At 43.8% G+C, this 21,761-nt stretch overlaps 1 protein-coding gene across 1 annotated transcript; it reads left to right on the top strand.

The window, feature by feature from the left end:
* Positions 1–1,740: 1,740 nt before the first annotated feature.
* Positions 1,741–21,282, top strand: CCDC191 (coiled-coil domain containing 191). The gene is given in 18 exon segments (XM_036394754.1): positions 1,741–1,784; positions 1,786–1,809; positions 1,811–2,025; positions 4,335–4,463; positions 5,371–5,549; positions 6,058–6,193; positions 6,196–6,280; positions 7,062–7,209; positions 9,083–9,273; positions 10,006–10,252; positions 11,529–11,983; positions 12,477–12,571; positions 14,122–14,204; positions 15,424–15,525; positions 16,554–16,697; positions 17,769–17,921; positions 18,310–18,464; positions 19,966–21,282. Coding segments are annotated over 18 exon segments (2,718 nt in total). The 3' UTR covers positions 20,099–21,282.
* The last annotated feature ends 479 nt before the right edge of the window (positions 21,283–21,761 follow it).

Consider the following 21,761-nt stretch of genomic DNA (forward strand, 5'->3'; position numbering starts at 1 on the left):
TGGACTCGAGCGAAAGGCGCTGAAGCTGGCATTGTGAAACTCGGGTTCAGGAAGAGGCACGGGAGCTTGGAACGCTGTGGTTTTCCTTAGTCCCTGCCGAGGTTTGGGTAGCTTGGAACAATGGGCCAAGGCTGAATAACTTGCACAGTGACATTCAGGATCAGGTTAGACGGGGCTCTGAGTAACCTGAGGTGGTGGAAGATCACAAAATCATTAAGGTTGGAAAAGACCTCTAAGATCATTGAGTCCAACCATTAATTCACCACCGGTGGGTTCACCACCAAACCATGACCTCAAGTGCCACATACACAGGTTGTTTGAACACTTCCAGGGATGGTTACTCAGTCTCTTTCCTGGGCAGCCTATTTCAATGCATGATCTCCCTTTCAGTGAGGAGATTTTCCCTAATATCCAATCTAAATATCCCATAACAAAACTTGAAGCTATTCCCCGTTATCCTGTCACTTGTTACCTGGGAGGAGAGACCAACCCCCACCTAGCTACATCCTCCTTTCAGGTGGTTGTAGAGAGTGACAACTTCACTCCTGAGCCTCCATTTCTCCACACTAAACAATCCCAGTTCCCTCAGCTGCTCCTCTAGACCCTTCAGCAGCTTTGACTTCTGAATAGACACCTCAGTGTCTTTCCTGAATTTAGGGAACCAGAACTGGACACAGGACTCAAGGCAGTGTCACCAGTGCTGAGTACAGAGGGACGATCCCTGCCCTGGTCCTGCTTGCCACACTATTGCTGATACAGGCCAGGATGCCATTGGCCTTCGTGGCCACCTGGGCACACTGCTGGCTCATGTTCAGCTGCTGTCACCAGTGCCCACAGGTCCTTTTCTGCCAGCCAGCTTTCCGGCCACTCTTCCCTCACCCTGTGGTGCTGCCTGGGGTTGTTGTGACCCAAGTGCAGGACCTGGCCCTTGACCTTGTTGAACTTCATGCAGTTGGCCTTGGCCCATCAATCCAGCCTATCCAGACCCTTCTGCAGAGCCTTCCTGCCCTCAAGTAGAGCAACATTCCAATCCAACTTGGTGTTATCAAAAATGCCCCTGCTCATGCCAGGGAGGCTGGACTATATGACCTGTAAAGGTACCTTCTAATCCAAACTCTATCAAGAACAAGGTGTTGCTATGCATAAAACTCAACACAAAAAACTTTCTGTTAAAGAGTGCTGCAGGTTTTTTGGGCAAGTAATAAAAGAGCTTTACCCCAAAGCACTGTGTCCTGCACCTGCAACCACCTGACATCAAAGAAAATGAATTCTAGGGTGAGGTTCCATTTGTTTTGCTTCCTTGGGCACACCCGTGCTCTCAACCTTCAGCCTGCTTCTTGTGGCAGGTAGGAGTGTGTATCTGCTTCCTCAGGCAGTATCCTGGGCTTCTGGCCGCAGCACAGAGGGAAGGAGTTCGGAAATCTGGACTGTCTGGGGCACAGGTGTTACTTGTGAAAACACAGTGACACGTCAGGACCAGTAACATTTCAGAAAGATGAATATGGGACAGGTATTCTCTCAGCCTGGCTATGACAGAAAGCTGATATCAAATTTCATAGTTGCTGGTTGCTGGGCACTAGCTCAGCAAGTCTCCATCCAGCCCCCAGGGACTGGGTGTTTCTATTCTCTCTGTGTTCTCCAGTCTCTATGTTTGGCACTAATTGCCAAATGACTGTTTATTGCCTAATGACTTCTAAGTCCAGTTTATGCAGTTGTAGAAATGTTTAAGCAGTTGTAGAAATGCATTTCAGAAACAATCTATTCCTTTATAACATGCTTTTATGTTACATTCCCACTGATGTTTGCTCTCTGGAGGAAAAATGTGGATATGGGAAGTGTAAAAATTAATATCCTTAGAAATGTTTTCCTTTCTTTAATTTAAGAGAGTGGACCGAGCCTCTGAGTATGCTGTCTCTGAAGCTTTTTCCCTTCAAAAGTCAAGGTGTCCACAGAGGTCTTGGGGTCGTGTGACAAGTTTGGAAACTGCAGAACGGCTGCAGGTTCATCGTGAGGCCTGTGAGGAAGGTGAGGTAAAATTCTGCTTGCCACAAGATGCCTAAAATGAATTGTTCTTGATCCAGCTTTGCAGTTCTGACCTGAACAGGCTCTTGCAAATCTTGAGTTCACAAGAAACAGTTGATAGGAAGATGTCTTTCATCTAATGGAGAAAGGCATAAGAAGGATCAGTTGCTGGAGTTCAAGGCAGATCTTAAAGGGCATACCTGAGAGAAGGATAAACTCTCTGTCTCCTGGAGATACCAGGTCAAGACAAGGATAAGAACTGTCCTTGAAGATACACTGTATGGTCAAAGCCAAGTTAGTGCACTGCAGGAAACCAGGTGAAATCACCTGACATATTTATGATAGCAGATTAGTTCTAGAAATGGAGTTGCTCTGTGTAAATTTCACATTTATGAATGACAGTGTGGTTTTGTTTTGATTCCCATGCAAAATTTTCCTTACTAGTTACCTAAATAAATATTTCTTTTGTAAAGCCTGCAGCCAAAAGTGCTTGCTGAAGTTTGAAAGTAAACCTGTGGTAGGTTTAAAAAACAAAAAGGAGGGAGATTATTACCCATCAGTGCTAGAAGTATGTCTGCAGTGTAAAAAGCTGATAGGAGACAGTATTTTAAAACCTGAGTTAACCATTCTTTTAAGAATCAAAAGTGAGCATTACAGAACAACATGATGACACATCTTAAGAGCATCCACTTCAGTCCAGGAAGTCAGCTTTTTCACTTGTAATCATCAAGGGTTCAGCTAACAGCATGGAATACACTTACCTGCTTACAGTGCCCTGTCTCAATGCATTATACAGCCAATGGCTCCAAAGGAGCTGTCTTTGCTGTGGTGAAGAGCCTTATCTTTCTTTTGGTGGAAAGGTTGCTTGCTTTCCTCATGTTTCTTTATTATTTTTGTTTGCCCTTTTCTGTTAGGATTTTCCTTTTTATAGCTAACAGTCCCTCAGAATTGTTCCCAAGTCAAATTCTTTTACCTGGAATCCATTATTACAATACTTACTGGTAGTAACTACACAAAGCCGACTTTGTAAAGAGAAGTGCCAGAAGACTTTTACTCTAGTTACAAGAAGATCACAAATCCCAGTGAAAAAAGTAACCCTTCCCCAAGTGGCAAGTTGTTTTCTGCTCTTCTTTCTGTTATCAGATTCATTTCCCTGCTCTGGATCTGGCTGGAGAGATTATGAAAGAGAATAAAAGTGATTTGAAGGACAACAAACATTAGATTTATGTTTTCTTCAAAAAACTCACCATTTTCAAAGAAAGTTTGAAAAATGCTTTATTGCCTTAGAAATACCAGGGAGCATCTTCACTGTGTGTTAGGAGTGGATATGAGGAGCAGCTGCTTGCTCCTGTCCATCGACTGTTTTGTCTCACACTGTGTCATGACTCCCGCTGGAATGAGTGGCTGCTGGGATCCTGGCTCTTTGCCCATCCTCACCACACAAATGGCTGAGGATGGTTCTGCTTCTCATGGGGCTGCTCCTGATGCCTTGCAGTTTACAGCCCTGTGTCCTGCTTCAGGAGCAGCTTGGCCACCCATGCAGCAAGGCCAGCTGGTTTGTTTTAAGCAGCAGACCCATGAGCTGACCTTGCTTTTGAGAAGAAATTCTGAAAAAGGATTTTTTTCATTTTTCTGCAGAAAAGAATGGAGATGAAAACAGTCCATTGCAGGACTTCATACCCAGTTGTTCATTAGGCATTTGAGCTCACTGAGGAGTACCACATCCATCATGAGTGCATTCCTGTAGCTGCAGTCTTAACCCTGAGTCCCAGGTGAAGTTTGCCACCTGATAGATTTGTAATTAGACTTACCAGTTGTTTCTGTGGTACTTGCAAAGGGTTAACCTGTACACATGAAGCAAAAGTTTGTCCAAACTTTTGATTCTTTTGAATTTAGCATATGACAGCCTTGGCTGCACATGTGGAAACCATCTAAGTGTCTGCAAGTGCAGTGGTAAAACATATGAAAGCTGTCTAAATTATGAATTACCTCATGTGAATTCCATCTCCTTGATAAATGCTAGAAAATAATCTAGTAACAAGTGATCTAAATGCCTACGGAATCATAGTAAAAATGAGATGGAGAAGAATGAATTTATGATATACATGACAGGGAAAACATTTGCCACCTTCTCTTCCTGTTCTTTTACAGATCAAGAAGATAAGAACAGAACTATTAGCTTTATTCCATTTCCTGTTGCGGATTAGGTTTCAGTCATTCCTAGAATACTATCCCAAACTATTGCTAGTTTACACTTAGCCATATGGTTTTTTTTAAGCAAGTGAAGTCATCAGTCTCTTTCTTCATGGTAGCCCAGGAGCTGCTCAGTAACTGGATGAAGTCCCAACTGCAACTGGAGCTGAGCAATGAAGAAGAGGAAGTTGACTGTGTCTTTCAGGAAGAGCCTTCTGCAGCCCCTCCGAAGTATGAGCACTTTGATGGTGAGAGCCCTGCAGAGCAGGTCCTGGTTTCCTCTCTGAGGCTGTGCTGGGGAAGGAGGTCAGGTGTCTCCACAGGCCCCCAGCTGGGTAATAATTAGTATTGCCTCCATGATTGCAGAAGGCTGATCAATCACTTTATTCTACCATACTATATTATACTTATCGAGAAGCTCGTGACCCTTACAGACACTGCTTTGACCTAATTGGTCAATTCCCCCAATCACCATCCAGTGTCCAATTAAGAAATCACCCTTTGGTAAACAATCTCCATAACACATTCCACATGTGCACAACAACAGGTGCAGCAGGTGGAGATAAGACTTGTTTCTCCTTCTTTTCTCTCATCTTCTCATGGCCTTCCCCAGGAAAATGCCTGGGGAAGTCATCTGTTGCTCTCTGTGGCCAGAGAGCTGCTGCCACAGTCAGGCCTTATGGTTTGTCTGAATGACTGAAAGGTAACAGTTGTTTTGAGGCCAGGACAGTGGACTCAGTAGAACCCAGACTAAATGTGATGATTTTTTCCCCCAGATCTTTACAGCATCTTGCTGTAGGGCTGCATAAATGTGACTCATAAACATTCAATGTCTCCCTTTGTAAAAGAGATTCCATTTTTTTCTTTTGTGAACAGGTATTTTTGAGGCCTGTCAAGTTTATACAGCCATTTGAGAAGCTCAGAGGCAAGACTGTAAAAAATGGATGAAACATTGTTACTGCTCTAGCGTGTTCAGTGGGAGACTGATTAAGACTCTGGGGATAAATGGAGTGCAGTCAGTGTGTCTGCATTCATCAGAAATGCATTCACAGTCTGGGGAAGTGATCCCTTTAATTACATTAGGCTTTGTGATCTGAGACAGAAGAGTTTATTCATTTCAGACTAGCCTGAGATAATCTGAATTTCTCATTTCAGACTTGTGCAGCTATCTGGAATGTGAAATGGAAAGTTCCTCTGTCCAGAAATACCTCCAGCATCTTTTGCAGAGTGAAGCTGTGAACTGTGGGATAGCGAAACATCTTAGACTTGAAGAGATCAAGGAAAAAAACAAATTTGCGGATCCACGAATAATCATGGAGCTCAGACACAAGCAGGTGAGCATGCAAGGCAGCTCAGTTAAAAGGAATAAGGTGGAGGATTATAGGATTAGAGTAAATGCTCAGTGATATCTCCCCAGTATTCTCTCAGAGCCTGCAATAATCTCTGACTTGGAAGCAGCTACGCAAAGATACTCTTCCAGAGTTCAGCTGAAACTTTACTGCATTTCCATGTGCACATCAGCCATTCAGCAGTAGCTTGCATAGTCAGCTTTCACTAAAACTGTTCAGGTTTTCCCCCTTTTCCTGAAGACTGACAGGAAGAGCTGCCACAGCTGTCAGATCTGAGTTTGCTCCCATTAAGGAATATTGACTTAATTTCACTCTCTCATATGGAGTGTTTTGCTGGTCAAGAACAATTCTCTCCAGTCAGCGCCTGCTACAGATAAGTTTTCTTGCTTAATGTGAAAGGTGGATTGTGACCTACCCTGGCAGTGTTCAGTGAACTTCAAATTCTTCAGCCTTTGGTGTTTGCTTTGACTTTTGCCAATTTTCTCCTGCCCAGGTGAAAGAAAACCGAATAAGGCATCAGAAGGCTTTAGAGCTTCAGAGACAAGAAGAGTCCCTGAAGAAAGCAATTCTATCTGAGGCCAGGCTCCAAGCACAGGAGGAGGACAGAAGGAAGGCCCTGCAGGCTAAGAAGGAGAAGAGGAGATCCAGAGGGAAATAGTGAAGCTGAGAAAGGAAATGGCTGAGAAGAAGTACACTGTGGCAAAAGTTTGGAGAATGTAAGGCAGGGTGTGGAGAGATGAAAACCACTTATAAGGTCCTTTTGTTAAATATAAGAGTAGTGGTGATCCCTAACAAAACAGCTGTTGCTGACTTGGAACTCTCCCAAAACCTATTAGTCCTCTGTTACCAACATCGGTGGCAGAGTTTTTCATGAGTGGGAAGGTGTGCTAAGGATAGTGTTATTCTCCCCTTGGCCATTATTACAGTATATGCACTGAATCACAAAGTAGCAGTGTGTTTGCACCACTGTGCATTCTCTCCATCAACACTGTGGCTACATCTAGTCTTGTCAGCATCTAATACCACATGAAAGCCAGTACACAGAAAAAAATAAAAGAAAAAAGTCTGTGTTGAGAGTCTAGCCCTTTCAATACTTTCCCTACTATGAGAGAATAAAGAGCATTCTTGGCTGAGAATTCTGCAGAGACATTATTTTTTTCTTCTGCTGAGCTTGGATTCTCACAGAGATGTCCCTTTTAGGGATGCCATTTATTTACTTAGGCAGCCCTGAGATCCTAAATCTTCTTATAAAAATGCTTTAATGAAATATTTACTGGAATCATTTACTACTTCTCTGCCTTCTATGTTTAGGAAATGCACTGGAATGTTTAATCTCTGGGACCCCAAACCATTACAGAGGTGGTTTTTAAGGAGGCTGAGTTAAAATAATCAGCAAATTTCTAAGCTGTAGAGGTGGTTCTCTTACAATTGGCCAAAAAGAGAAGGTATTAGATTGTATATCATGATATTAGATCTGTGTGTTTGTTCACTTTGCAGGGAGGGGAAGAGACAAGGAAAAACTCAGAAGCTGTCAATGCAGGAGGTGGCTGCTGTGTCACCACCCCTGAAGAGAGAAGAGCAAGAAGAGGAGAAACAGAGAAAAACTCAGGAGTTGCTTCGCAGGATTCACACCAGTGAGCAGAGAGTGAGCATCACCTTTCTTTATCGGAGACTCTGAGCGACCTGCCTTGTCTACCATTTGCAAACCTGAAGTAAAAAGTCCTGGTTATACAGAATCTTTTACTTTTTCAAAGACTTCCTGATACCAGGAAAGTAGGAAAGCAGGGCCAAAAGTGTGTTATAAGACTATGAGCAAGAAATCCTGAGGTGCTGACCCCACTGGGCCTGTGCCTCAAGTGCATTCAGTGGGATATTTCACTTAGAATTGTGGAAAAGACATGGCTCTCAAGACAGATAAGACCATAAAGGCTTCTGCAATCAATAAATAAAGACATATACAGAGAAGGAAGTGAAGTAAGATTTATTTTCCCTCAAGGAGGGAAATAATAGGGGAAAATGGCAGAAAAAAGGCCTGAGAAGCCCTTATTGTGTGCATGGGAAGACATTTTAAAGATTGCCTTGCACACTCTACTTCAGGAGCAGGGAAAGGAAAGAGAAATGCTGCAGCCTGGGATGAATTTTGAGCAGTGGCTCTGAGAGTTGATCCATGCCAGTACATCCACAGTAACAGGTTCCTCAAGGATCCCTTCCCCTGGGTACAGTAGGATATTCTGTGTTACTGCAATAACTCTTTTGATGCAAACAAACTTAAATAATTCCTAGTAGGAACCCCTTTGTTTCACGTTCATTATTCTGATACAATGGTCAGCTCTGGGTTAAATGTGTATCAAATATTCACTACCAAAGGATGATCTTTTAGTACTGAATAATTTTTTATTATCTCAGCAGTCTCAGCAAAGGAAATAAATTTCCTGAGTGCAGTTATGAATGCCATCCATCCCATAATGTTTTTAATTAATAGAGCAGTCATCATTGTTGATGTCTATATATCTACATCTAGGGGTTTTTTCAGCAGAAGAATCCTGTAGATTTTATGGCGATTCTCCTCACAGCTCAATCCATCTGCCCATCTGCTGGATTTGGGCTTGGCTGCTATTTAGCAGTACACAACCTCTCTCCAGCACAGTCTAAGCTGTGAAGATAAGCCTGAATGAAACCACAGAACAATTCAGGATTGGTATAATGTAAGAAGACACAGCTTGGCTGAGCTAAGCAATAGTGACATTTTGATTACTTTCCTAGAGCAGAAAGAAACAGCTAATGCACTGACTTTTTGTAAGTCTCCATTTGAAGATTTCAGCGAGAGAGGAATGCAATTAACACAAGGCACTATGACAAAAGGGGAACAGCAGAGTCCTGTAAGTTGACCCACTTGGAGGATCAAAATGAACAGTATCTGCAGTGACAGGACTAGAATTATGGGGTAGATTAGACAGCAAATTGCTGCTCTGTACAATGCAAATTACTCCTAAAGGCAGCAAGTCTAATTACACAATAGGGGAAAGGTTTGGCTTCCTGCTGGAACGAGGATGAGCTGAGGCTGTGTCATAAATTCACTCTAGGAAATGTCTTGATTTTTGTCTAAGTTAAAAATTCTTTTTTTTTTTTTTTTAAAAGCAGCAGTTATTTACAGATGTGTTCTTACCTGTAGCATCTTAGACATTTTCTAGATTAGAAAATATTTTCCCTGTCTCTAGAAATTTTATGTTCCTCACCCATTTCATTCCTCTATACTTGGTGAATTAAGTGCATTTCACTCCAAAGCATAGAGCCCCTTGATATGATGTCTCTTTCTAGATCCTTTCTGCTTTTTGTAGAAGACCTGCACATGCTCTGCAATACTTTTTTTAAATCCTCGAGATAATTATTGAAAATGAGGATTCTAAAAAGAATCTCAAAAAGGAAAGCCAGAATAGACAAAGAGCAGAGAGGATCAGTATTTGTGTGACAGGTTGTATCTATCTTTCTCATTGGTTTTCTGAAACTCTCCCATGCAGTGCTTGCAGCAACATTTCTCTGCTTGGCTGAAAGTCATTCTGGAGCACAGAATTAAAATGGGAAAAGCCAGAGCCCTTGCTGACTGGAGATGCCAGCTGAAGGCCCTGCGAGCTTGGAGAAACTATACTTGGGCCCAGAAAGTAGAGCAGGAGACAGAGCAATTGGAAGTTCATCTTCAAGATCAAAACAGGTAGTGGCCCTTTACTGTGGAATTCCTCCTACTGCTGCCGTACTTGGACAGAGCAATGATCAGGGACTGTAAAAGGAGCTTGTCAGTTATCCAGCAGGAAGGAAACAGCAGCTTTTTGAGAAAATTGCTATACTGCCTGCAGGCTGCCAGAGGCATTGTGGCACAGATGAAAAGGAGGACAGATATAAACAAGAGCTTTAGCACTTTTCAACAAGCCTGTGTCTCAGTCTCTGTAGGTGTCTTTGCTAGAAAACTCACCCTGGCTTGCTCTGGACTCCAGAGAATCTGCATTGCCAAATTTATTCCTGATTAATATATTTGCTGTTTCAGTAGATGTATAACAGAGATGATTTTGGCCAGTGCCTTTCACTAAGGAGGCAGTTGGATGAATTCCCTATCATCCAGGAAAATACTTCCCTTCACAGGTGTCTGGCAGGCTGCGGTGGTGAGACACTGTCACTTTGCCATATGCTGCTGGCCAGGGAACATGATACCTCTTTTGCAGCTGTCCTGCATCTCAGAGATGCCACAGGAAATTGCAAAGTGTGTACCAGTGAAACTTAATTCAGAATAGCCGGCATCCTTTCTATCCTCCTACTCCTCCTTGGAGGAGCTCTGTACATCTTCAGAGGGCCTTCAGAGTTGAACAGCAAAAAGACTGAGGAAGTGATGTGGCTTTGTTCCTGGGCAGAAGCCTCACTTCTGCCATAACACAAATGCTTTCTCAATCAGGAAAACCCAACTGGCTGTGGAGCACAACCAGCGACGCCTCCTGTGCTGCTACTTTCTGGCCTGGCAGCGCTGGAGCCGAGCAGAGACGGAAAAGCGAGAGCTGCAGATGAAGAGGGAGCAGACAAAGAGAAAGATGCAACAGCTGCTGGAGGCTATATCGCTGGAGACAGGTGGGGACAGGCCACTGGAGGTTAACAAGCCTGGGACAGCCGAAGTAAACCATCATCATGATTTACAGCAAGACAAGGTAAATCTTTCTCATGTAGTTTTGCCTATTGGCATAGCAGTACTCTTAGAAAGTACTTACTTTATATGCAGTCTGAAATAAAGAGTACATTGTCTCAGAGGAAAGCTTCTTTCCCAGGATGACCCCCAAATATCTCCCTGCAGCTGTTCAGGAGAGAAGTCTAAAAATCAGAGGCAAATGTGAAGGACAATGGATGAGTTTTAAAAATAATCTCTAGTGCTGCCAAAGAACAACCCTTCGTGTACTCTGAGTTGCAATGAGCATCCCACCCCCAGATCACTTTTACTGAGAGATTAGTTACATTTTTCATGCCATTGCACTTTTCCTGCTTTTAACTATGGAGGAAAAAAAAGGTTGTCACTGGCTGTTTCAGAATAATGCACATCACAGGGAGGTAAGAGAGGAGAATCAGAGGTTGCTCGCTTAAATTGTCATTTGTCAGGTTGGATCCCCACCTTCCCTTCTGTCTATGAAACCTGTACCACATCAGTGCTCTAATGTCAGCATTAGAGCTCAAACACACATATTACAGGTCAAGCTTTCTGTTTGCTTAAGTGTAAGCAAATGTTGATTCTTTCAATGCCTATACGATCCTAGTAGGCATGTATTTTTCTTCTGCTGCACTGGTAATATTTGTGCTCTAGGAATGGGACTGAATTTGGGGTTTGACCTAGGAATCAGAAAGCAGACCTTATAGCTGATGCCTCCTCAGAGAATGACCATGTGTCAGAAAAGTGCACCCTCATTCCCCATTGTGCACCTGTTTTGTGGTAACATTTATCAAAGCTGTAAAAGAGACATGAGAAAGCGGGACCTCGTAGACTTCTCTTCCATTTAAAAGGGGACTGTTCAGTAGATCAGCTGTGTAGATCACTTCAACAACTGGTTTTAATTTTATTCTCCATCTGATCTCTGAGCAGGGACAACACAGTCCAAAAGCGAGTGTGCTAATTGCTGCGAAATGAGCTGTCCTAAGATGTGCTCCCTAACAAAATAGTCAGAATGTATTCCTGCTAAAGCTCTTGTCTAATCAGGATTTCTTCCTCCTGGTGAAATGGCACACAGCTTCTTAAGAGTTCTTACCCACGGCCTCCACTTTGTGCATAATGGGGCCCCTCTGGCCTGACTGGATAAGAATTGCATAGCTGAGATTACCCTACTTCTCAGGCATCTCACTAGATTTGCATTAAAAAAAAACACTATGCAGGAAGCGCAGAAGAGTGCTTAGTTTTAATCAATGCCAATTTTTCCTCATTTCTTTTGGTTTTTCCCCTAGCCAACTGAAACTTGCCTTATACAGAAAGAGCCTGATCAGACCAGAGACCAGTCTTGTTGGGATATTGTTCACACATCTCATTTCTGCAGAAATCCCAAATTCGCCTGGGAGATTACAATTAAACATGCAGCCCTGAGTGCCCAGGACCAGGCTATGTACAGGAATCAAATAGCCACAGTCCTCCAGCAGTTTCAGGCACCCAATCCAAAGACATCTCCTGCTTATGGTAGTCGATTTGAGCACCGTCACGCCTTCCAGCAACGTGTGATTGAGGAGCAGAGGCAGCAGCTTCAGAAACAGCAAGAGCTGATCCATAAACTGCAGGAAAATCAGAAGCTGAGCAGAGATAAAGAAGAGGGAGCACAAGCTATGGCTGTAACCCAGATGTTTAACAGTTCTGTTTCTCAATCCACAGAGAAAAAAGAATCCAGATGCAAGAATACAACCCCTTTGAGGTATATACCCTCCATAAAGCAAGGTCAGTTAGTCATCATGTCTCAATCCCACTCAAGTTGAGCCAGAATTTGCCAGGCACATTTCAGTCATGCTAGTGCTATCTGCTGTTCCTTTCAGTTGTGACTTAGCCTCAAAGGAAGTATCAGACTGGCCACAGTTCTCTGTCCTTCTCCCTCCCTGCACTGGCTCAACATCAGGTGATCCATGCAGGATCTACTTAGAAACAGCAACACCAGTGTCACCCATAGCAGCTGCAGGGATCTGTTTAATTATGAATAAAAAGAGCATCATCCTCCCTTATTTTAGACCATGCAGGAGCCCTGGAACTCCATTGTAAGGGTGCATCATCAGTCCCATTTCAAGGAAAAGAAAAGTGTATCAGGGATAATGCAGCACAATGGAGAACAGAAACAAGAAGGCCATAGGTGGTAGGTGTGAGACATAGTTTGACCATATTCACTGAAGAATTTCCTTACTCTTTTTCTTTCATAGCCCATCTGATTCTTATGGGCCAGAAAACACAAGGGCAGCAATGCAAAGCAGGAGGCCTTCCAGCCGGCTGACCTCACCTCATCCCATACTGAAAGGTATTGTTCTAGATAGCAAACACCATTCCAGACCACTTTTCTCAACAGCTTGTATGGAAATGTCTGTCTTTGCCTCAACTTTGCTGGTTGATGATATGGTATGGAAGTAAAATTCTGCACTTTCTTTCTCAGTCTAACAGTGCTGTGAGAGGAGAGGGTGAGTTGTTTTCTTGTCTGAGTCAGGCATCTGTAAAACCTGGGACACTGCAAACTCCTCATGCCCACGCTTAGTACACTGTTGTGGCAGTTGTTGCAACACCTGTGGCTGCCTCTGCCATGACAAGACTCAGAGAAGCTGTACAGGTTTTTTTGCCATCAGTCTCATTCCCTTTGTTATGCATCCAAGTAACACTTAAACTAGCCAGTCGTTTTCATCCAACTTTGACAGAGGTGTTGAGATTTCAGAGGCAATTAAGTGCCTAGCCAAGGTTTTGTGAGACAACAATACCCAGGATGGGAAGGAATTCCACATCCATGCCTTTTGTAAGATATCTCTCCTTCTCTGGCCACACTGGCACAAAATAAACACACAACATAGCCTTTTCATTAGTAAACTAGAATCAGGGTTCTGTTATATTCCTCGGTCATGTTCTTCTGTATCAATGCAGGCTAGTGTCAGTCTGCATGAAAAGTTGTCTGGAATATAATCATTGTGATGTTTCAATAGTTTGGGATCAGCAGACCTTTTTGGCCATGACAGTTGGGCATTAATAGTTGTCTTTTACTACCTGTGTTCATCTCCATTGCTACCTAGTCCAAGCCATCGTTCACCCTGATTTGCCTGAACTCTGTACACCTTAGAGACAGAAAACATTTTTCAGAGCATTCAAGTAGCTGTGTTTAAAGATCCCAAAAAAATTCAGTGAAGAAGTTATCACGTAATAGTTTGCCCTTGGCTGAGAATCCTGGGACAGTTGAGAGGAGAAAAGAATCTGAGGAAACATACTGTGGTCAAAACATTTCAATGCCTCCCAGTTATTGATTGCTCCAGCTTGTGCTTTGTTTGCAGCTGCGGAGGAAGCAAGCACAGGTTCCCAACTCCTCTGCATGTTCTGTGTGTAACACCTTTGCTGATGGCCAGCAAGATCACTCCATTGCAATTTATCTTCTGAAAGAAGCATTAAGCAGTAGTTTCTTACTAGAGGGGCCAAGTACCTGTATGTCCCTGTGACAGTGATGCTGTCATGAAATTGCTTTTAAATAAGCAGTTAGAGCTTACTGGAGACCTCAGAGTAATTGCTGCTAAATCATGTGCCCTGAGCCTCAGGCAAGGCAGGGAGGGACAAACCCTCTGAACACTGTTCTTTCATAACTGAGCCCCGTGGTGGAGAGAATGTAATTGCCGTGGTCCTGAGTCATCTCACAAACGTTTAAAGGTCCCTTGTTGATGACACTGCCAGCTGCAAGGGCCAGCAGGAAGCAAGTCCCTTTGTGCTGGCATTGCCAGGGCAGTGGGGGCATGGCTTAGAGTGATGCATCCTTATTCACCAAACTTCTGCCATTACACCATAGCTCATTTCCACTAAGCCTTTTGTCCTTTGTTTCTGTAGGGATGGAGGAGAGAGCAATTCAGCGGGCAGAACAGAAGAAGAAAATAGAAGAAGCCAAACAACGAAAAGCAGAGGAAAAATTGGTAAGGGAAGCGGAAAATGAAACAAGTGTCTTTCACATCATTCCAGTTACAAGAAATATTGATTAAACCCCAGAGTCAGGGACTGAGAAGAGGTCCTTTATCCAAAGCAGGAGTTTTATGACTTGTGAGAAAGCAAATATGCATCACATATCAAAAGAAGTAATTACTGCTGGTTTTGCAGCACCAGCCCTCCTGTAGCATAGACAGATACTTCATCTTGAAGTTGCAGTTCTAGAAACAGCCTCCCTTACCACCCCCAAACACTTTTTTTCACACCTACCCCATGACTGTAGCTTGTCTTTGCTGAGAATGGTAAGGGTGGAAGTGCACCCAGAGATCCACTTGATGGGACCTGGCAGTGGTGGGGTTCCCCTCCCTGCCTTTCCTCTCTGGTCACATGCAGCTTGAGGACATGCAGTCTCACCTAGTAAAAATCTGCATATTTCTGGCAAATCTCTGCTGAACAGGGAAGATACTGATGATGTTTGTATAGTTAATGTACAAATTCTGTGATACACATACAACAGAGGAGCCTTCTTCAAGTCAGGGTATTAAACTGTTACTGAAAATATTACTAGTAAATTGCATTAGGATTAGAAAGTGTGATCTTCACTGTCTGGGGAAAGAAATTTTGGGTACCTGTAATGCTGCTTTGCATGTGGAAATGAAACTTGAGAGCAGAGCCTAGGGATTCAGAACTGACTTCAGTAATCAAGTTCTCAATAAATCACTTGGTGTATGGTTTACATTTTTTTTGATGACTAGTGGACAAATACTATTAACTTAGGGGAAAGGAAAGGAAAGGAAAGGAAAGGAAAGGAAAGGAAAGGAAAGGAAAGGAAAGGAAAGGAAAGGAAAGGAAAGGAAAGGAAAGGAAAGGAAAGGAAAGGAAAGGAAAGGAAAGGAAAGGAAAGGAAAGGAAAGGAAAGGAAAGGAAAGGAAAGGAAAGGAAAGGAAAGGAAAGGAAAGGAAAGGAAAGGAAAGGAAAGGAAAGGAAAGGAAGAAAGGAAGGCATCTAGGCAGTAAAAAGGACAGCCCCTCCTCCCTGTCCTTTCCACAGTTCACTCTTGAGCACGGATCATGTCTAGTATGTGAAACCTCACCTGCTGAAGTTTCAGGTGCTGGTCAATATTAGAGGAATACTAGGAAAGTTTAAAGATCTGTGTTCATGGAAACGGTCACATGAAACAAATTGAATTTCACCTTTCTCCATTTCAAGGCCCAGCTGAAGGCTGAAGAGGAAGCACGACAGAGGAAGGAAGCTGAGGAAAAGGAAGCACAGCGGGAAAAACGCCGGGAGGAGAGAAGGCAGCAGAAGCTGGTGACCAAATGCCTTACCTGTTTCTTCCCCTTTAGCAGGGATAGGGAAGAAGATCCAGTACCCACTGGTACTCAGTCAGCAGCCAGAGTAATGTGAAATGAAGGTCTTCATTGGTAGAGAAGAGTTCCACAGCACAACACCCACAATACAGACTCACAGACTGCCCTCTTTCTGGCAGTGTGAGGGGAAGGGCTGTGTCCCAAATGTGCTATGAAGTATATGCTGTCTGTCTCCTCAGCAGGACTAGAGGTCCCAGCTGCTGGACATTCTCTGATGAAATATAGCCACATAAGTCCCTCACAGTGGCAGCATGTTCAGTCTACTCTCAGATTCCTTCCACTCTTGTCACCCCTCCAATGTATGCAGTGATACCAGTCACAAACACATCATTCAGAAGTAAACGAGCCTGACAGTTATATCAAGGGCACCTTTTCCTCTTGGAGCTAACCTAGGAATAGCTGCACTTCATTATTCTTACTTGGAAATGAGTTCTCCTAATAACCCAAATAGCGCATTTGAAATCCTACAGGAATTCAACCTACAACTACTGTTCTCCTTGGATTGAGTGTTTTAGAACATTTGACCTTCATTCCTGAGTATCAGTCAAAAGCAGTGTTACACAGTTACGAAATACCCCCATCCCTCCCCTGCTGTTTAGGCTAGATTAAGTGGTAGGGTCCATGCATAAACTCAGAATAATTTTTTGACATGTTTTGGATGTCAAAGAAGGTTCCTGCTACATCAGCAGTTGTGGTAGCCACAAGTGACATGTCTGTTACAGTAACTCCAGACTGCAGTGCTGATACACAGCCCAAGGGAGTGTCCAGGAATACCATCATCTCCCAGGAGAAGACATGTTTTAGGACACAGTTCTACTGCATGGGGTCATGTCTGGTCTGCAGTGCTAAAGCTGATGCAGATCCCTAATTCCTGTCAAGTCAGAACCTCCAGCTCCAATATGATAATCTATTGCCATTGCTTGATATCCCCTTCATCCTGAGGGAATTAAAACTACTTTTGTATTGCAGAAAGAACTGGAGAAGCAGAGAAGGCTGGAGAAAGAGCAGCAGCTCCACAAAAAGGCTAGAGATCACTATGAGGAGGTCCTTCTCAGAAAGCTAGGAATAGTGCCATGGAAAAGGCTGAGGGAGCAAGCCAAGGAAAACCTAGTGGTAAGTGCTGAGGGTAAAGGAAATGACTGGTGCAATAGGAGGAAGGGAAAAAGTAGATGCAGCACTTAACAGAAGCCTTAATAAGCTTTTAGGCCAGGTAGAGATGGAAAAAGCAAAATTCTCCCTGCATACCCTGCCTTATATTAATTTTTAAATCAGCCCATCTGACAATAATCATGAAAAGCCATTAAGAACCTGCAGGGATGGCATCCTCATTTATAGCTGATTAAACAGGATTATACAGCAAAAAAAAAATTTAAAGTCATATGACATGAGCCTGCCAGTTTTCTTACTCCACAGCAAAGCTTATCAGTGAGATACTGCCAAGCAACTTTAGCTGCAGGAGTTAACCCCAACCTATCATCAGGGCTTTCACTCTCTATGAAGTTCCTGGTACAGAGTTGGCCACTGCTAGTGGCAGGACACTACAGGTGATAATCCAACAATCTATTCTATCCTGGCCCTATCCTGAGTGCAGAACAGTGAGTGGCAGATTCTGAGACCTCAATGCAGGAATGTTGCTAAAAAAACATTTCTGCACATGACTGAGTCAGCATCCCTTATCAGGGAGAGACCGATAACACTCAGCTGTATCCTGAAAATCCAGCCAGAGCCCAGGGCTAAGTTGGAAAGCTTCCATTTAAGTCACTGGAACTCGAGCTACTCACAGTACTTGACCAAATGCACGCAGGCTTCCAGCTGGGAAGAAGTAGATGGATACAAGCTGTTCCGTATGTCCACCCTGCTGGTCGGCATTATGGACAGGCTTGGACTAAGCTGTTACAGGCCATGCCTCTGCCCCTTTCACAATCAGTTAAACTGAGCATCTCATTCAAAAGGGTATTCTCTACAAGTGATGCAGCAGTGGCCTGGTAGAGAGACTGCTTTTGTTCCTTATGCTGACCCCTCTTGATTGGATCCTCTAAGTTATTCCAGCTGTCAGAAATCTGGATTTGGGTGGCCCCAAAAAAGCTGAGATGATTTTCTAGTGCACTCAATTTTCTATGGCTTTATACTTAGGTAGTCACCAGTTCAGGTAACCAGCTGCTGTCTCTGCTGTCTTCACTCAAGGTGGCACAAAGGCACCACAGCTTGGGCCTGCAGAGGAAATGCCTCATGACTTGGCTGCAGGTTGCCCAGCAGAGTCTCAAGGAGAAGATGTCTCGGGCTGAGGACTTCTATTCCCATATGTTACTGAGATGGGGCTTCAGGAACTGGCTAAAGGTTGGCCTGCACCACAGTGAAGAAATGATACCAAGAGGGCTGGCTGCTGCCACACTTTCCTGTAACCACAGTGCCAATTCACTCACCTGTAGCACAACCTTTGCCAAGTTAATGCTATCTTCCCATTCCAGCAACATTATTCCCTTTTTCAAAGACCTTCTCTCAACTTCTCACTCTCCATCACTGTCTTCCACACTGAATTTTCTCTTACACACTGCTCCTCTACCATCTACTGTCTCACCCTGCTCCCTGTTGATTTTCCTCCACTCCTGTGCCCACCACCCTTCACTGTCACAGTCTCAGCACTGTTTTATTTATTGAGCCAGAGGTTGGGAGAGAAAAGAAGAAAAAAAGCCATTCTCACCTGTTTCTTTGTCCTCCTCCCCAGTACAAGGATTATCTCTCTGCTCAGGAGGAGAGAGCGAGTACCTTCCACACAGTCTGCCTCATGAGGAAGTGCTTCTGGGCATGGTTTGATCATACCATGGAGGAAAAAAGGGCCTTATGGGAGAGGCTGAAGATTGCTGCTGAACACAGTAACAGGTGAGTGCATACCCTTACTAGCAGTTCTTTTTACTTTAGTTTAATATTCTCTGTAGATTATTTTAGGGGCTACTTTTTGACAGGTCACCTTGTCCCCAGGAACACACGGAACAGGTTCTGTACTGCTGGTGTTTTGCTTTTGTGATACGCACAGACAGCATCGGCAGAGGTTTATGCTAAGTTTCCATGCAGCTTGGAAAAGAAAGTGTAATGGCACCCTTCACAGGACTTCTAAATCTGAAAAAAAGAGAATACAGTGAAAGCCTAAGTACGGATAAGAAGCTGAAACTTTCTAAGCTGATTAGCAGATCTGGCCATGCGGCTTCTGCTAAAAGCTGCCTTAGGAAAATCTTTAAGTACAATTATAGCAAGCCAAATGATTGTGTAGGAATTACGTAGTACTTTTTTGTCCACAGCAGATGATTTAGTTCACAAATCCAAAGTTGATCAACTAGAAATCCTACTTAAGGAGTCTTTATATTTATGCCATCACCAGCCTGACTTGGCAGCAAAAACTAGAGCAGTCAGTTCTACCAATCATGATTGGAGCTGGACACACCCAGTCCACTCCTTGTGCAATAAAATGCATTCTAGCAGGAAGAAAAAACTATTGTCAAAGTTCAGCAGAGAACAGAAGTCTGTTCACCTGCCTCATCATGGAAGCATGGTAGCTGCATGCAGTCACGAATAGGCTGTGCCTGTGCACAGCCCCAACAGGATCTGCAGCACCTTAGAGGAAGAATAAAATTAAATTAATCTCTTATGTGGTAGAGCAAACCTGTTCTAGCTTGCTGTGTCAGTAAGGTCTGAGTAGTGCACAGTTTAGCATTAACAAGCCAGCAAACTGGAGGAACTAGGGGAAAGTCAGACCCAGGAAGAGACTGGATTCATTCTATATATGACCTCCTATTAGGAGCATAATCACCTGACATTCTTCTTTATCTCTTTCTTGACTTGCAAAAGGCAGTTCAGACCTTGCCATAACAAACTCTTCTTCAGACAGGACTGTGGTTCCCTATTGCTTGTATGGGAACCCAGGGCAAAGGCACCTGTGATGGGATGATTAAAATCAGGTAAGAATTGGAGCCCAATGAGCCCAGCTGCCTGCACTCCCAAGGGATTGGTTTGGACCAAATGAGCCTGCATTTTTCCTAAAGAAACTTCTTTCAGAGGCCCTATTCATTCTTCAGAAAACCTCTTTCATCTTTAGAGTGCTAAGCAAACAACAGCTAATGAATCCTGTCAGAGAGAAGAGCAGAATTCTTGGTGGAGAGGAATAGAAAAGGGCAATATGTTATTCTTCCCCAGCATGATTGACATTTCAATGAAATGGTCTGCATGTAGATGTTTAACATGCGACAGCCCTGACTAACAGCAGAAAGGACAAATCTTCAAGATCTGAATTCCCCCTTCAAACAGACGTTCTCTTTTGATTGCCACTTATGTCACGTACACTTCTGCATGTTGTCACTTTGTTCCTTGTGTCCCTAATTTCTTTCAGGAGAATTACACTTAAGGCATTCAAGGCATGGAGGCAGTACCCATTGCTGATGAAAAAGGAAAGAGAAAGAGAAGAAAGAAGAAACCAGCTACGCAGGAGAGTAGCTGAAATTCTCCCCAACTTCCAAACATGACAGAAGAGAGTCAGATGAGATGGGAAGGAGACAACAAGACCAGTTCAGTTCTATCTCCCTGCTGACTGAAACAAGTCCAGGGAGAAGGCTTACAAAGTGCAGAGGATCTTAGAGCCAAAGAGAGCTCCCTGTGGTCACTGTTGTTGTAAACAAAGCAGAGCTGGAAGCTTATTGGACAGTTCCATCAATTCTATGATGCACTTCATGAACTTAGTCCTTTTAAGCCTCTGTAGGGGTGTCTTGGCTGGTGGCTATGAAGCCCAGATAACCAAATCTAGCATAGGGTGTCTTTGAGGCCAAGGCCATTTCCACATGCAGAGCTAGCTGCAGCAATGACATGAATCCTCCTCCACCCAAGGAAGCACAGAACTAAACTGCACCTCTTTTTGCCAAAGCAGTAATCTGGTGCATTTCTGTTGGCAGTACTATGTAGAGTGACAGCTTGTCCAGAGGACAGACAGACCTGGCTGTCAGCTGACCCCTAACTACTGCTGTGAACTTGGCCACCCAGAGCACAGTTTCTAGCTAACTGTGCCAGGAAAGTTTGGATGGGAGGGGGAAAGAGAAGAGTTTTTTTTATGCAAACCATATTTGCTAATGATCCAGATCATATAATTGGATATGGAAAGTCTAAAACCTGGGTTCTTTTGCAAGAGGCTGCCTTGTTTGCCCACTGGCCAGTTCATAAGCACAGTGCTTTGATTTTGGTACCAAGCAGTGGTCCCAACTTTATGAGCCTCAATTATCATTTAAACACTTCCCAAGCTATTTAATATTTCAGGGTGTATTGTGCAAGTCTTGATCGAGTGTTTCACTTGATCCAGTACTTCAAAGAAAAAAGACAAAACTCCAAGAAAAAGGCAGATTGTAGGTTTTACAGAAGCTGCTGACATGATTTAAATGGAAGTTTCATACTACTGTTTAACCTTAACCTGCAGCATAATGCAGACAGGGTAATGCCATTCAGGTACACTATGTCTTTGTAACAACATAAGGCAGGAAGCTGGAATGATTTCCCTCTCACAGCAAGGTAGGCAAAGCTTTCCAAAAGCATTTGGCAGTACAGGAAGTACTTGAGTAACACCAGAAAGACAACAGTTTACTGTTATCTTGTAACAGATCCTTAGTAAAACCCATATATGCACTGGAAGTTTCCAATAAACCCAAATCTGAAATTAATACAACTGAGCTGTTCGTGCACATTGTGTCAAGCCAACTGAATGGCACTGGACAAAAGGCCAGAGCCAGGGACCTAGACCAGCATTAAGTGCTGCAGACAAAGTGGCATAGGACAGGGTGGATGCTGAAGCACAGCAGCACATTCCAGAGCTTTAGCATCAGGAATTTGTCCATGTGGACACAGGGATGTGGCCAGAAAAAGGACCCTGCCCACAAAGCCAGGCTGTTGGTGCAGGTCTGAAGACAGCTGTCACTTGCAGGTACCTCCCACAGCCATCCTCTGCAACACCCAAGCATTCCCCATCTCCCACAGGCGCGGTGCAGACCCGACCAGCAGCAGGTCAGATGAGCGCTTTCTCCAAGTGCAGGGAGCTGAAGGTGCCTGCATGGAGCGTGGGCGAGCTCAGACCATCTGGCTGCATTAAGAGGCAGATTGTGAGAGGAAGCACAAGCTGGGAGAGGCTGGATAACACGTGTTGCGGGG

This window comes from Molothrus ater, chromosome 2, assembly GCF_012460135.2.
Source record: "Molothrus ater isolate BHLD 08-10-18 breed brown headed cowbird chromosome 2, BPBGC_Mater_1.1, whole genome shotgun sequence".
NCBI classification, from domain to species: Eukaryota; Metazoa; Chordata; class Aves; order Passeriformes; family Icteridae; genus Molothrus; species Molothrus ater.